The sequence below is a fragment of the Cygnus olor genome, chromosome 3 (assembly GCF_009769625.2).
Source record: "Cygnus olor isolate bCygOlo1 chromosome 3, bCygOlo1.pri.v2, whole genome shotgun sequence".
NCBI lineage: Eukaryota > Metazoa > Chordata > Aves > Anseriformes > Anatidae > Cygnus > Cygnus olor.
Genome location: NC_049171.1, coordinates 109,998,369 through 110,011,245, shown reverse-complemented (window position 1 = coordinate 110,011,245; position 12,877 = coordinate 109,998,369). Strand labels below are relative to the sequence as shown.

The 12,877-nt window shown below is 37.9% G+C and overlaps 1 protein-coding gene across 3 annotated transcripts in view; it reads left to right on the top strand.

Moving 5' to 3' along the window:
- Window positions 1-12,877, top strand: part of LOC121067393 (WD repeat containing planar cell polarity effector) — a 150,431-nt gene that overhangs the window by 79,897 nt on the left and 57,657 nt on the right. For all 3 annotated transcript variants that reach the window (XM_040551830.1, XM_040551828.1, XM_040551829.1), the window contains exons 13-14: window positions 3,546-3,734; window positions 6,417-6,540. In XM_040551830.1, coding sequence (XP_040407764.1) covers window positions 3,546-3,734; window positions 6,417-6,540 — 313 coding nt within the window. The remainder of the gene's footprint in view (window positions 1-3,545; window positions 3,735-6,416; window positions 6,541-12,877) is intronic.

The window sequence follows — 12,877 nt, the reverse complement described above, 5'->3', positions numbered from 1 at the left end:
AACAGAGCTGAACCAGATTGTTGCTGTTATCCGAAATTACTATTAAAGCAACTGTTTACAAATTACCATTTATTTTGAGATAATTCAGCTGCATTGTGTTCAATGACAGATTTAATAGTTGCAGAGCACCCCAGAACACTAATTAAAACAGCTATTTGATGTTTTTGTGCATGTTGGCCATTAAAAAACAACAACTCTAAATTACCTCTTACCTGTCAAGCAGAAGGCACTCTACCCACATCTACCTTGCTTTTCTTCAGTCCTCCCTTGTGGGGTTTACTCACAACAGCTTTCCAGAAAGCACAGCTTTTCCCTTGCTATCTTTAGCACATTTATGTTCTTATGGAGGCAAGCAGGCTCTCAGTGCAGGGATTTAGAGGCCTTTCCTGCTAATTGCCAGCTTGTAAACTTAATTGGACTGTCTCCCTGGGCACCGTTCCTAAATCAATTAGGCAGTGAGTTGGCTGTCACCTCTTTTTCCTAAGTAGGTTGCCCGGAAGCGCACCACCCAAGAGAAGTCAAGCATCCAAATGGGAAGATGTTGACCTCTACAGTTGAAAGTTATCATGGTTGAAAATTCATTCTGTATAATTACAGTAAAATCTCTTCTAGGAAGAAGGCAAAGCCCTCCCTGTCCATCCCTCCCTCCCTCCCTCCTCCTCTGTAGCCCACTGCGCAAAAACGTGCTGTTCTCTATTGCATCCTGATTTTCAGCTTTACCACTCAGTTTTCCACACTACCAAGGTAATGCTATGTCAAACAGTCAGCCCCTCTTCCCAACCTCAGCAGTTTTTAGATCTCCGCTACTGAAGAAATAATGCAAATATAAATTATACTGAAAATTTAGGGATCCATGACAGAAAAATTCAGGCACTCAGGACTGAAATCAAATCTGTAATTAACTCATGGCTATGCAGTGTAGCTCTTGTGCCTCATGCTGCAGTAGAGCATTCAACGCATAAGGCAGCCCAGCTAAGTAACTTCGGTCAACAGAATAGGTCAAAAGTGGATTTGAGGCTGTGAACGTGCTTAAAATTTGGCTTCCCTTAAGGGGTACTGCTGAATCAGCACATATGTCTTACATTTGGCCTCTAATTTTGTGAATAGGGTAGAATTGCTGCTATGGTATTTTTTGTTTTGTTTTGTTTGTTGTTGTTGTTTTTGTTATTTTTTAAACGTATTGTTCTGTTAATAGAATTACATACTAATACACAGAAAATTTTCAAGTCAATACTGTAGAGTTTTTGAATGTTTGTTTTTTGTATATAGTAATCAGCTACTTTTTTTAGAATAAACTGTTCTTACTGGCACCTGGAACACCTCTGGTTTTGCTGTTCCAAAAAAAAAAAATTTTTTTTGGATCCTACAGATATTGCATCATACATAGCATTTTCTGTAATTCCTTCAAGCAAAGAAAGATCTCCCAGAAAATACAGCTGAAAACAAGCCATGTAATTGATTCTGAACTGCATATTTTTACTAAATCACTATGTATGTCTGGCACTCCAGGTAATGTCTGTTCTCTTGGATTCATGGAGTTCTAGTGCTTTGTTTTTATCAGTTATAAATTACATCAACATTATTTGAATTGTTTCCCATTAAAGTCTGTTACCTATATCAATGAGAATAGGCAAATAATTTTTTAATTTCCAGCAGCCATTTTAAGATCTTGGACAAGATTTGTGAATCTTGTGTTGTGCTGTCTAGTTAGATTTATTTCAGGAACAGATTCGTGTTAAATTTACCCTCAAACATTAATGGCAAATATTTTTGGTGTTTAATGCCAAACTCATTTTTAAAAGCACTGCAGCTTCTTGTCATTGATGTCAACCCAGCCCTTGGATAACGCCAAAGTTGGTACTACTGCCAGTGGTTCAGCGCTGCTGGCCTAGAAAGATATTTTAAATATAATGCTATATTTAATTAGCATGCAAATAAGTATTTTCATCTTCACTTAGTGATTAATGTGAAGATTTCCCAACTTATATAGTGCTTTAAAAGCATGAAACGTTTAAGACAAATAAATTCTACTGTAACAATTAGATGTTATCACAGATGTGCACTCATTAAACATAGCTATTACACAGTATAAAGTCCATAGACTTTAATATATGCAAATATTAAGTGAAATACAGTAGACAAACATATCTTTTCTTTAATAGTGCTACAAAATTAAATATTTCTCTATTACAAATGTGTATATGTGTGTGTATGTATACAAGTGTTTTTTTCCCCCAAAGCATCAGATCCGTATTTGCAAGTTCTCAGCAGATTGCCTCACCTCGAGCTATAGTCAGATGTTTTTCCTGCACTTTTTTCCCTCTATTTTTATTTTCTGTCACAAACAATATTCACAACAACGTTTACAAAAATTCTCTGAGATCTCTTTTCTATATACCATGTCTGCTTTTCTCTGTCACCAGACTTTTTTCCCCATCCATCCTATGGCTCCAAAATTCATTTTGAAAATCAGCTTGTTGCCTTTCTCATCATATTTTTTCCTTGAAATTAATTTTGACAAACACCATCAGAATGTAGATTGAGATTTATTTCTACTTCTTTTTTTAAATGTTTTTAATTAGTGAGAGGGAAACAGTAGGTTTATTCTGGTCTCGTTCTAATATCTGGAGCAGTAGCAATAAATAATATGCTAGCACAGTGATACAAAGCAAGAAAGAATTACTAAAATGCCATGCAAGGCCTATGGCACATGATCATCTAGATAGTCAGAGACGATAAAAACCTTACTCTCTGCAATTTTTCAGTCACCTTTTCTGTTCAGAAGCTGAGACCAGCAAGTCAAAAAATCTGTGAATCTGTTTTAGTTAATACTTGCATTTAGTTAATACTTGCATTAATACAGAATGCTGTAAATCATGCTCTCATGGAGTGGGCAATCTGTCACTTTTTTTTTTCTGTTATGGCAAGCAAGACCATGGTTTCATGTGTACAAGTTCAAAGGTTCCTAGTTGTTAATATCTTTCATGATATCAACATATCAGAAGAAATACCTCCCTTAGAGAATGTTGCCAGGTTAGAAGTTAGTTCTAGAGCAATTGCAATATAGGGAGTAGAAGAGTTCTTTGAGGTCTGAACTGCTGTAAACTTGTATACATTGGTAAATCTGTGTGAGACTGCTGCTATTGTTTTTTCTACTGTTGTCCAGCAGTATTTCTCTACAAGAAAGTGGTACTAGGAACAGGAATTTATTACCTCCCACACAACAATAGCAGACTGAGAATAAGCTTTTTCTAACGTGTTTAAAACAAACTTCATTACATTGTTTTCACTAGTGGGTATTGGCCACATTCACCCTATCCTCCATGCGTGAAGTTCACTGATAGTTTTCCTCTGCTGTCCAAAGCACCCTAAATCTAAATAAACTAAGATAATAAGGAGCTATATCACATAAAAATTTAATAGTGAAAATCATTAACTTAAGCTTTCTGATTTTAACCAACACCAATTATTTTTAGCTGTGCTGAAAAGTAGTCAGCTATTGTTTTACACTACTCATAACACAGTCTTTGGTTTTCCTATAAAAGGTGTGATCATGAGAGGACAGCTGGGCCTTGTGGAAATCATCCACCAGTACATTCAGTATGATGAGATACACGAGGCAATTAATGTCCTGAACACCATGAACTGGAACACGATGGGTCATCAGTGTTACATATGCTTGAGTGCCATTGTCAATCACCTTCTTAAACAAAAGCTTACACCAGACAGAGAAGGTAAGGGACTGATTATATTTTTAATGTATTTTTGTGGAGTCTTTGTAATTCTTGTGTGGATTATGATGATATATTTATTTACTTTATAAAGAAGACAATAGAGATAATCCAGACAATCGTTTGATCATGGTACTCCATAATTAAATGTCATATGTAGAGAAATAATTTCAGTAAAGTCTAGATCAATGTGTTGATTCCATCTTAGTTCACGTTTCTATCAGTAGTGAAAGTAAAATAATGCATATTTTAACATATATAGGATAGGCATGAGTTAATATGTATAGCGCTATCTTATATGTGTTATAACTTTATAAATTAGTTATAACTTTATAAATTAAATTATAAATTTTATAAATTATTATAAATTTATAAATTTATATAACGTTATAAATTTAGCTTACTTCAGGCTAGTGTTAGTTAATACAGGCTTCAATGTTTGTTTTATAATCATACTGAGACAGCACTGGCTTAAGGAGGGACACTTGCCTGTAGCAGGGACAAGAGATTTTAGTATGGTTTCTAAGGTGCTTATGAAGGGTCATTCTTTCACTACAAGATCCAAAAAGCTTTGAATACACTATCCTCTGCTGCCTCCTTTAGGATTACAGCTTTTGTCCTCACTGTAATCTTCTGGCCCCCTGCAGTAGTAGCTGGGGTCCCTCACGAGAAATGATGAATTTTAGGCTCAGCCTCGTTTCTGCTGAAGCCTTGTGTCATGCCTTCCTCTTGATTTGCTGTGTATCTTGAAACTCAATAGACTTCAAGATTTGAAGTGCCTTGATTTAGCGAAGGTGTTATCCTCCAGTCTAGCAGGCAGACAGCTGGGGACCAGGCATCTTTTGTGGCAAGAAAGAATACTTAGGGTTCTGGTGTGTTTGATGATAGAAAAACTCCAAGGTGTCCTATGTCGCTGCCAAACCATCAGCTATCGCATTTTGGGGGATCTGATTAAAAAATCCCTGTATTGCAAATATAGCATATCAATTCTAAATAAAACATGCTTTTAAAAGAACCTATTAAAAAAAAACAAACTGATTTTAACACTCTTGTAAAAATATGCACATTATAAATAGATGTCTGTGTGTTTCCCCCATGCGGCTTCCTAACGCTGCTTACAGCAGATGGAATTTTATTCTGTCCGGGAGTTATTCTACATGAAGCTAACAAATTTGGCATAGTAATTTGTTTTCTTTTTTTATTAGCAAAAACCCAGTGAGGCCTTTTATTTATAGCGATGTGGCAGTTATCTTTGAGATCTTTATTCTGCCTTCAACATCAAGCTGGGCTATCTAATGAATGTGTAACTGTGCTAGTAGTTGCTCGTATTCCATGTAGGTTGGAATATTTCTGAAGTACAAAACATGCTGTCAAGAAAACAGCAATGGCAAGAGCATACGGCTTGTTTTCGCGAGGTACCACTGTATTCAATTTAATCTAAATTGACTGCTGCTTTGAAAGAAAATACCTTTAAAGTTCAGCTTATCTTACTGTCTAGATTTAAGATAACACAGAACCTAATTTACTAACAGTTTGCCTGTGTTCCTAACACAGTACTATTAGCACATTTAGTGCAATCAAGCCTAATAAAATAAAATGTAACTGTGCTTGGAAATAAAGAACCTTTATCACTAAATACAGAAATGGCTAGTTCAAACAAACGCTAATAACAGAAAATCAATGAGATATTGTCTGCCTAATGAGACAATAGGTTGGTTGTATTTTGGTTTTCAAGCCCCCACAAAATTCTGATGAGCAGCAGTGATTTGCACATCCACCTTGAAAGGAAAACCTGTGCTGGTATAGCAAATTCTCCCTGTGCCTTCAGAGTGAGCAAGACTTCTGTCAGTCGTTTTGTTTGGACTGTGTGACTTCTGGATGTGTTGACTGTCAAGCAGAAGTCATATAGCATAAATATTATCGATCATTAAATTTCTTCTCAGCTAAGCATGTGGGATGTGAATGCCTAGTGTGTATTTTCCTACATTGCTTGTAATTTTGTATTAAAAACATGTAGCAAAATGGCTCAGAGCTAAGGCTGTGGAGTACACCAGTCAGAAAGTATTTAAAGAGAAGACAACTTCTGTAACAAAAGGGCTTTATTTTATTGATTACAAGGGAGGTTATTCTGTTTCCAACCACTACACGCTGTAGGAGAGCCAAGCCCTTAGGGTTTCTAGACCCTTTTATTTAAAGTTTGTAAAGAACTATTGGCTGAAGGAGGTTCCTTAGACCTCAAGGCCATCACAAGAAAGGTTCTGTCACCTGCTGACCTAACACATAAGAATAATCCCTGAAAAACTGAAGTTCATTGTTGTCTGCCTAAGAGGACTTAGAAAATTTGAGCTAACAGAGTTGATCTCTACTGGACAAACTTGTTCAAACTGTATTTTTCTTATGACTCACTTTTAATTGTATGCTTCTGGTGAGAACTAGATGTGTTATAAACTTTTTCATCTTTTTGACAGCTTTTGTTGCTCAAAGTCATTGTCAGCTCTGCCTCAAAGTGAAAGTTTATATGCACATTTGTGTTTGTACAAGCTGTCATATTTTAATTTCATCTGTCCTGCAACAACATCACATTGCATCAGTGTTTGAGGAATTTGACTGACTGCAAACATGAGCAACCTGTTGTAATTGAAACCGTTTCACTTGTTTCATTGCTGCTGTGTTTGAACTCTACAGCACAGCTTGAGGCAAGCCTTGGAACCTTTTATGCTCCAACAAGACCCCTCTTGGATACAACCGTGCTGGAGTACAGGGACCCCATCAGCAGATATGCGAGAAGGTTCTTCCACCACCTCCTCAGGTGAATGACAGTTTCAACTTCTATCGACTCAAAATTAATTGCATATTTCAATAACTACCTACTTTAATGTGGTTAACATTTTCCAAGAGGACCACCCCTGAAAAAAATGCATTCATTGTTACTGTTTGTTTAACTTGCACTTCGTTCCTTTCAACTATGGTATTGCAGATAAAATGTTATTCAGAGCTCTTCTATCATCAGTATACATAAAATGATTCACTCTTTCCCTTTTAGCTTGATAGAAAAAAAGATAGCATGCATCTGAGAGATTTATATTCACCAACTGCTTGCAGGTTAACTATTGAAACAGCTTACAAACTTGGAGAAAATCTTGAGTTTAAATAGATGCTAAATTGCAAATGAACAGTATCATGCAAGACGTTTTTGGTTTTGCACCCTTGAAATCTGAGCAGTTGGTTATTGTCACCTTCAGAGTGACATTTTCCAGCCACTTTCAGTACACTTTAAGGTCTAGAAGTCTTCACCATTAAAATACAAGAAAATGAAATGTTGCTTTCATCTGTAAATTGTATGATGTTAGAAAATTCATAATACCAAATTCAGCTAGAATTTATATTACATTGATATATGACTATATATGTGTAATACATTAATAGCCTAAATTTCAATCTGTTGTAAATATCAATATAAGCAGTTCAACCTGTTCATGTGTTCAACCACAAATACAACTGAAGCATTCCCTCTGATAATTATCCAGTCAGTGAAAAGAAAGAGAAATTATCTTCTGAATGATAACCCAAATGTTTGTAATGACTTGTTGAGGACATGCTGAGGAGACTTGCAACGTGCCCTTTTTCTGTGTTCCATCCAGATTGTATACGTTGTCCACATATGCAAAGTTAGGAACTGCAAGCTTCTTTGATGGTACAGTGTGTGCTTCTTTGATGGTACACTGTGTGCTTCTTACAAATCTAAAAGAGAAATTATTTATACTGTCTTCTAAATTTTGAGTCTGAACAGGATCACCTTTCTGCTAAACGGGTCCGTACCAATGCGGTAATTATTCTAAGTAGAAGAATGCGCCAAATATCTGCATAATGTGTACCAGCTTTTACTGGAGTTTTCTTGATAGATTTGGCCACAGTACAGGGTACAAGCTCTGCTTTTGCCTTTCTCCTAGAAACCAGCAGGGGAGATCTGTTGCTGCAGTGGCCAACTGTAGTGGCTGTGGGCCAGTTGCCTGCAGAGGACAGATGCGGAAAGAATGCCTCAGAGATTGCTGAGGTGTAATAGCTATAGCGCTCTTACATCTGCTAGAGAAAGGTGTATTCCCTCTGACTCAGGATTTGCTTCCAAATGCTAGCAGGCATGCAGAGGCATGGGGCCCTGGCTGAGCTTTCAGCCCTTGGGGCTGCTGAACACAGCTGAAATACTGACTCAATCCCCCTAGCAAACATGAAGCTTCAGTGTCAGAACTCTGCCTGGACAGCATGGGGCACAGATGGGAGGGGTGCAGGAGGGTCTCCTCATGTGTTTTACCTCCACTGTAATGTGGCCCTTGAACAATCTACTGTTGTGGCAGTTTCTTGAAAGAAATGAATGTTGTTTTGCTATTTCCCTATTGTCAAAGGGATTTGTATTCAACTGAATCAAAGTGATAGGATCATGTGATTGCTGCAGAACAGATGGTAATGCTTAAAGCTTATCTGAGAAGACATAATCTAAGTAGAAAACGAAATGTTCAAAAATGGGAGATTTATCTGATAGAAAGCAAGAAAATGATGTCCAGAGCTGATCTTTATTGTATTAAAGTGTCTGTGCCTTAATTGCTGTTTATTTCCTTTTAGATGTTTTCTGAAGTGACTAGAATGATTTGAATGTAGGCTAAAAAGCAAGTGCTACAGATTTGCTGGAGGAATGGTAAACCAGCTGGATGGTTCTGGGTGAGAGAAAGCCATCTAGGCATGCTGCAATGTCTGGGAGAATCTCAGCAAGGCACAAAGCTCACTAATTCGTCCAGGCATGCAGAAGTTGCAGCCTCTGCTGTTACGTCCCTCTGTAAGGAGCCAGCAAGGCCAGCCACATCTGCCAACCTGCATTTATGAATGTGGGTTCAAAACAGGAAGAAAAGTCTGCTCTTGCCTTTTTGGATCAACCTATTATACTCATCAGGTACTGGAAATGGAATAGTCTTCCCACTACCTGTTTGTCAGAGATGACAACTTTATCTGGATGTCAGGAAGGCTGCATTTAAAGTCAGTTTTATGCTGTCTGTCTCAACCCTTGTTATTTGATTCATTCCTTTTTTATTTTTTTATTAATGTAGCACTAAATACTTGCAAGCTAGTTACAAATAGTTAATGAATCTCTTCACAGTGAATCTGTGCTTCCACAGATGTGTATATAGGACCAAAGAAAATAATTGCAAGAAGACAAATGCAAATGCACTGTAAACTGTCAATGCCAACTTGACACAGCACTAGGGTATGTTTGTTACTCTCTTGTGAGCAAGAGGAGACAAAAGCAAAATAATCACTTTGTTCCCTATTGCAACAAGAAGCAGAGGAAACACAGAGTTTCTTAAGTTGCATGCACTGTAAGTATGGCTGGTATTCAAAAAATATCCCCTGGAATATAGTAAGGACTTCTGCAATTCCTTTGGGCTTCAGAGAAAGCAAAAAGCATATGCACAGGAGGCAAATGTAGGTGACAGTGAGCTGAAAGACACTGGGAGCCAGAAATTCAAACGTGGGGTAGGAAGAGAGAGGAATGTGGCTTAGAAACATAAGCGAAAAACAAGGAAATGAGAGCAAAGGACTAAAGAGAGGGATAGAGACATGCAGAATAATACAAAAGGGTAGAGTAGGAGTACAGAGCGAAAACAGACAACCGTGTAGGATGTGTGTGGTGGGCTATAGAGGAGACCAGAAGCATAAGGGGTGGACAGAGAAGGGCGGAGTCTTTCATGCAAGATTAAAACATTAAAAAGCTTAAATGTTTCTAGATCTACATCTGAAAAATATTCATATAAACAAAATTCTTCACCCCCACCTCCCTGCCCCCCCAGCTTTCCTTTGAATGCCCCACCAATCTGCCTTAAGCCTTTTCTAGAAGGACCCACTCTTGGGAGAGAAATATTAATTCATTCTACATGCTGAGACAATCTTTGACCTGCCTGCTGAGTCTGCCAAAAAGGTGCCAGTTATTGTTGTACTTTTTAAGATTTGAGTGTCTGTGTTTACTAGAATTGAGAAATGCAGTCACCTTTTCAGAAAGGCTATCCTCACCTTGTAATAATCATGTGCCAATGATTTTAATCTTTACTGCAGGCGGAAAGGTTTTATATCCAGTTGCACATAACTGGAGACATCCATTTTCACATTATCAGTGAGATTATAGGCTAAGTATTTTTCTGCCATCAAAAAGATCAGTTTCCAGAAAAAAAATAGTGTTGTGATGGTAGGTTCCCTCATTTAGGTATTGGGCACTTTAGAAAGAAGGTGCTCTGTAACAACAGAGCTGTATTGCAAGTATGGGTTAGAAAATGGTGCAGCAACCTGAATAGGCCAAGAAACACTGAGGGCACAACTGAAATGTGTTGCATTTAGAAGGAAGGAAACCATCTTGCACCATATTTAACAGAGCCACGTTATTTGTATGTTTCATTACAAAAGCTAAGTTTTTCTATTTGTAATCCGTGCAGCATCTTCAGGTTTCCACTAACATAGAGGCACAGAGTTTTGCAGGTATAGGCCCTGAATAAAGAATATGGAATACCTCCAAAAACAGGCATTCAGTATACAAAATTAAAATTAAAGGCCTCTTAATTATATGCCAGGGATCCATTACAACAGTATTTATGGAATGAATAATTATTTTCACTTTAAATTCTTATCTATAATTAAAAAATACTGGAACTGAATTACAAGTATAAAAATATATCTTCGGTGTTCCTTGCCACTTGAGCAGCACTCCTGTATTTTATTATGATGTCACTACTTATAATAATATAATGCATTATATCATTATGTAAAATGTTGAGCAGAGGCGGATTTATTAGGAAGCCTTGGGGAGCTGTAACCTCCTTGCCCCCACCCTTTTGTTAAGTGCTGCCTACGAAGTGTATTTGTGTAATGGGGGAGTGGCTGCACAACCTCCTGCCTCTGGATAACAGCCTCATCTAGCCGTGCACAGAACATGGAATGGGATGGAATAGTTTTTCACTCGTTAACTACGGCATCGCTGACTCATGGCTTTGCTTCCCTCTGATCAAGCATTCGTAAATTGGACTTGTCATATTTTCTAATGCATGAAATTATCTTGTTTGTTTGACACACTCAAGCACAAACATGCGCTGGCTCTATTTCATTGAAACTTTTCTCTCCTTCTCAGAAAGACAGTGAGGAAGAAACATGGCATGAGCTGGAAGCGAAGGCAGGGTTGGAAAGTGAAGTCTGAAATGCGTCTGAGGATCTGTGGAATTAGAATGCAGGCCCAGCTCCATGCTTCTGCTGTGCCCTTTCCTCCTTTGTAGTTCTCTTCTTGTGCTTCTCAATGCACAATTTAAGGATCTTTCTTGTTTTGTTTTGTTTTGTTTTGTTTGCTGTGGAAAAACACTAAGATTCAAAACCATGTGGACCTTCCCATCTGGTAATTCCATCGTCCATCCCCTTTCTACCAGCTCCAAGTACAAATATGTTTCCCTACGAAGCAAAGCTCTGTTCTAAATACCAGGACGGTTCATTTGCCTCTTTCAAGAGAAAAGCACAGCTCTGATCATATCCACTCAGAGAGTTTTGAATGGATTCACAGAAGTATTCTGCTTTGTACAAGTCCAAAAATGAAAGCTATGTATTTTTGCTGTTACTGTTTTTATGCTTCACCCCAGAAGTGTCATGTACTCTTCCAGTGTCCAGTGTAAGATTCTGTTGGTTTAAAGCAAAGAAGAATTTAGATACATGTTAGGCAGAACATTCATGATGTAGTACAAATTTATACACACAGCTTGACTTAGGTCTTTTTTAAATAAAAACTAGTAAAGGAGATGAGAAAGTAGGTGATCCTTAGCATCAGGGGAGATCTGTTTCCAGCCAGTACGGTTTCTTATCAATCACTTCACTATTTGAGAGTTGTGAAGTGTACTGCTATGCAGCCTGACATGATTCCTTGACACAGTTACCGCTTACCTCCAAGACAACCTTTGAAAAGCTAAAATAAAGCTCTTTCACCCTGCAGCGACATCACTTATGCAGTTCTAACTAACCCTTGGTAAGCAGGTTCTTGTATCGCTACAGTGCAGTCTGCAAAGTAGATGTGCACCGTGACTATTCCATCCTAAACAGGACCCTAAATCAAAGGTGAGAAAATGCCTCAACACCATAATAGTTCCCAATCCGATTTGCTCCCAACTGTATGGAACTAAGGGACAAAGTGAGCAAAGAGCTTTTATGATCCTTTTAAAGAGCACCCTAAAAGTAGAATCTATAATTATATTGGTACATAGTGTGTCACAAAATACGTATAAACATTAATGATGACATGGTTCAGGACTGAGAATGTCTTTTATATTCATAAGGTAACCTATTAGGCATTAAATTATGCCTTCAGATAAAATGACCGCTGATGTCAGTCAGGTTCTCTATGGTGGCCACATGAACAGAATTCATCTCTACGGGAGTAAGTTCAGTAGCAGCATTCTGACTAAAGTAGCACCTTCTGGAGAGGACTTTGAAGAGTCATTTTTTGTCATCTTGTAAGAACGATCAAAACCAAAGGTTTTCATATAGCCATGGCACTGATAAATGAGAATTTCAATTGCTGTGATGGAACTGCACATGAAAAGATCCCCTGGTCATGCTTCTTGACCTGTTTTAGAAACAAGAAATAAAGGCACCTATTCAATGGAACTAGATTATTTTTTCATTTAAAGAGATATTTAAATCTCAGGAAAAGTTTAGAATGTCTTTGCTTCAGTCCTATATTGCTAATGAGTTTTTTCTTAAACCAGCTTCCAATTTCAGGCAGATGCTTTGATGCCACAGGAGTAGCTCCAGGATTTAATTCTCTAGGGACGAACACAATGTACGAAATACTGAGCAAAATATTAGGAAAAAAAAAAAGAGGAATAACACAACATAATTGCTTGAGAATAAAATCCCGTGAAGATAAAGCACAAGAAGTCTCTGACAGAGATTTGGGCAAGACTTTCTGCTGAAACTAATGGGAGACATTGCTTGAAGCATGGGAAAGACGTCCCCTCCCACACACTTAGGGCAGTCCCAGAGCTGCTCTGCTGTGGTACAACTTCCCACAGCCACCGACGGCTGGCTGCTTGGTGGCCCAGAGTGCCATACCTCCTCCAGTTCTCTGCTACGTC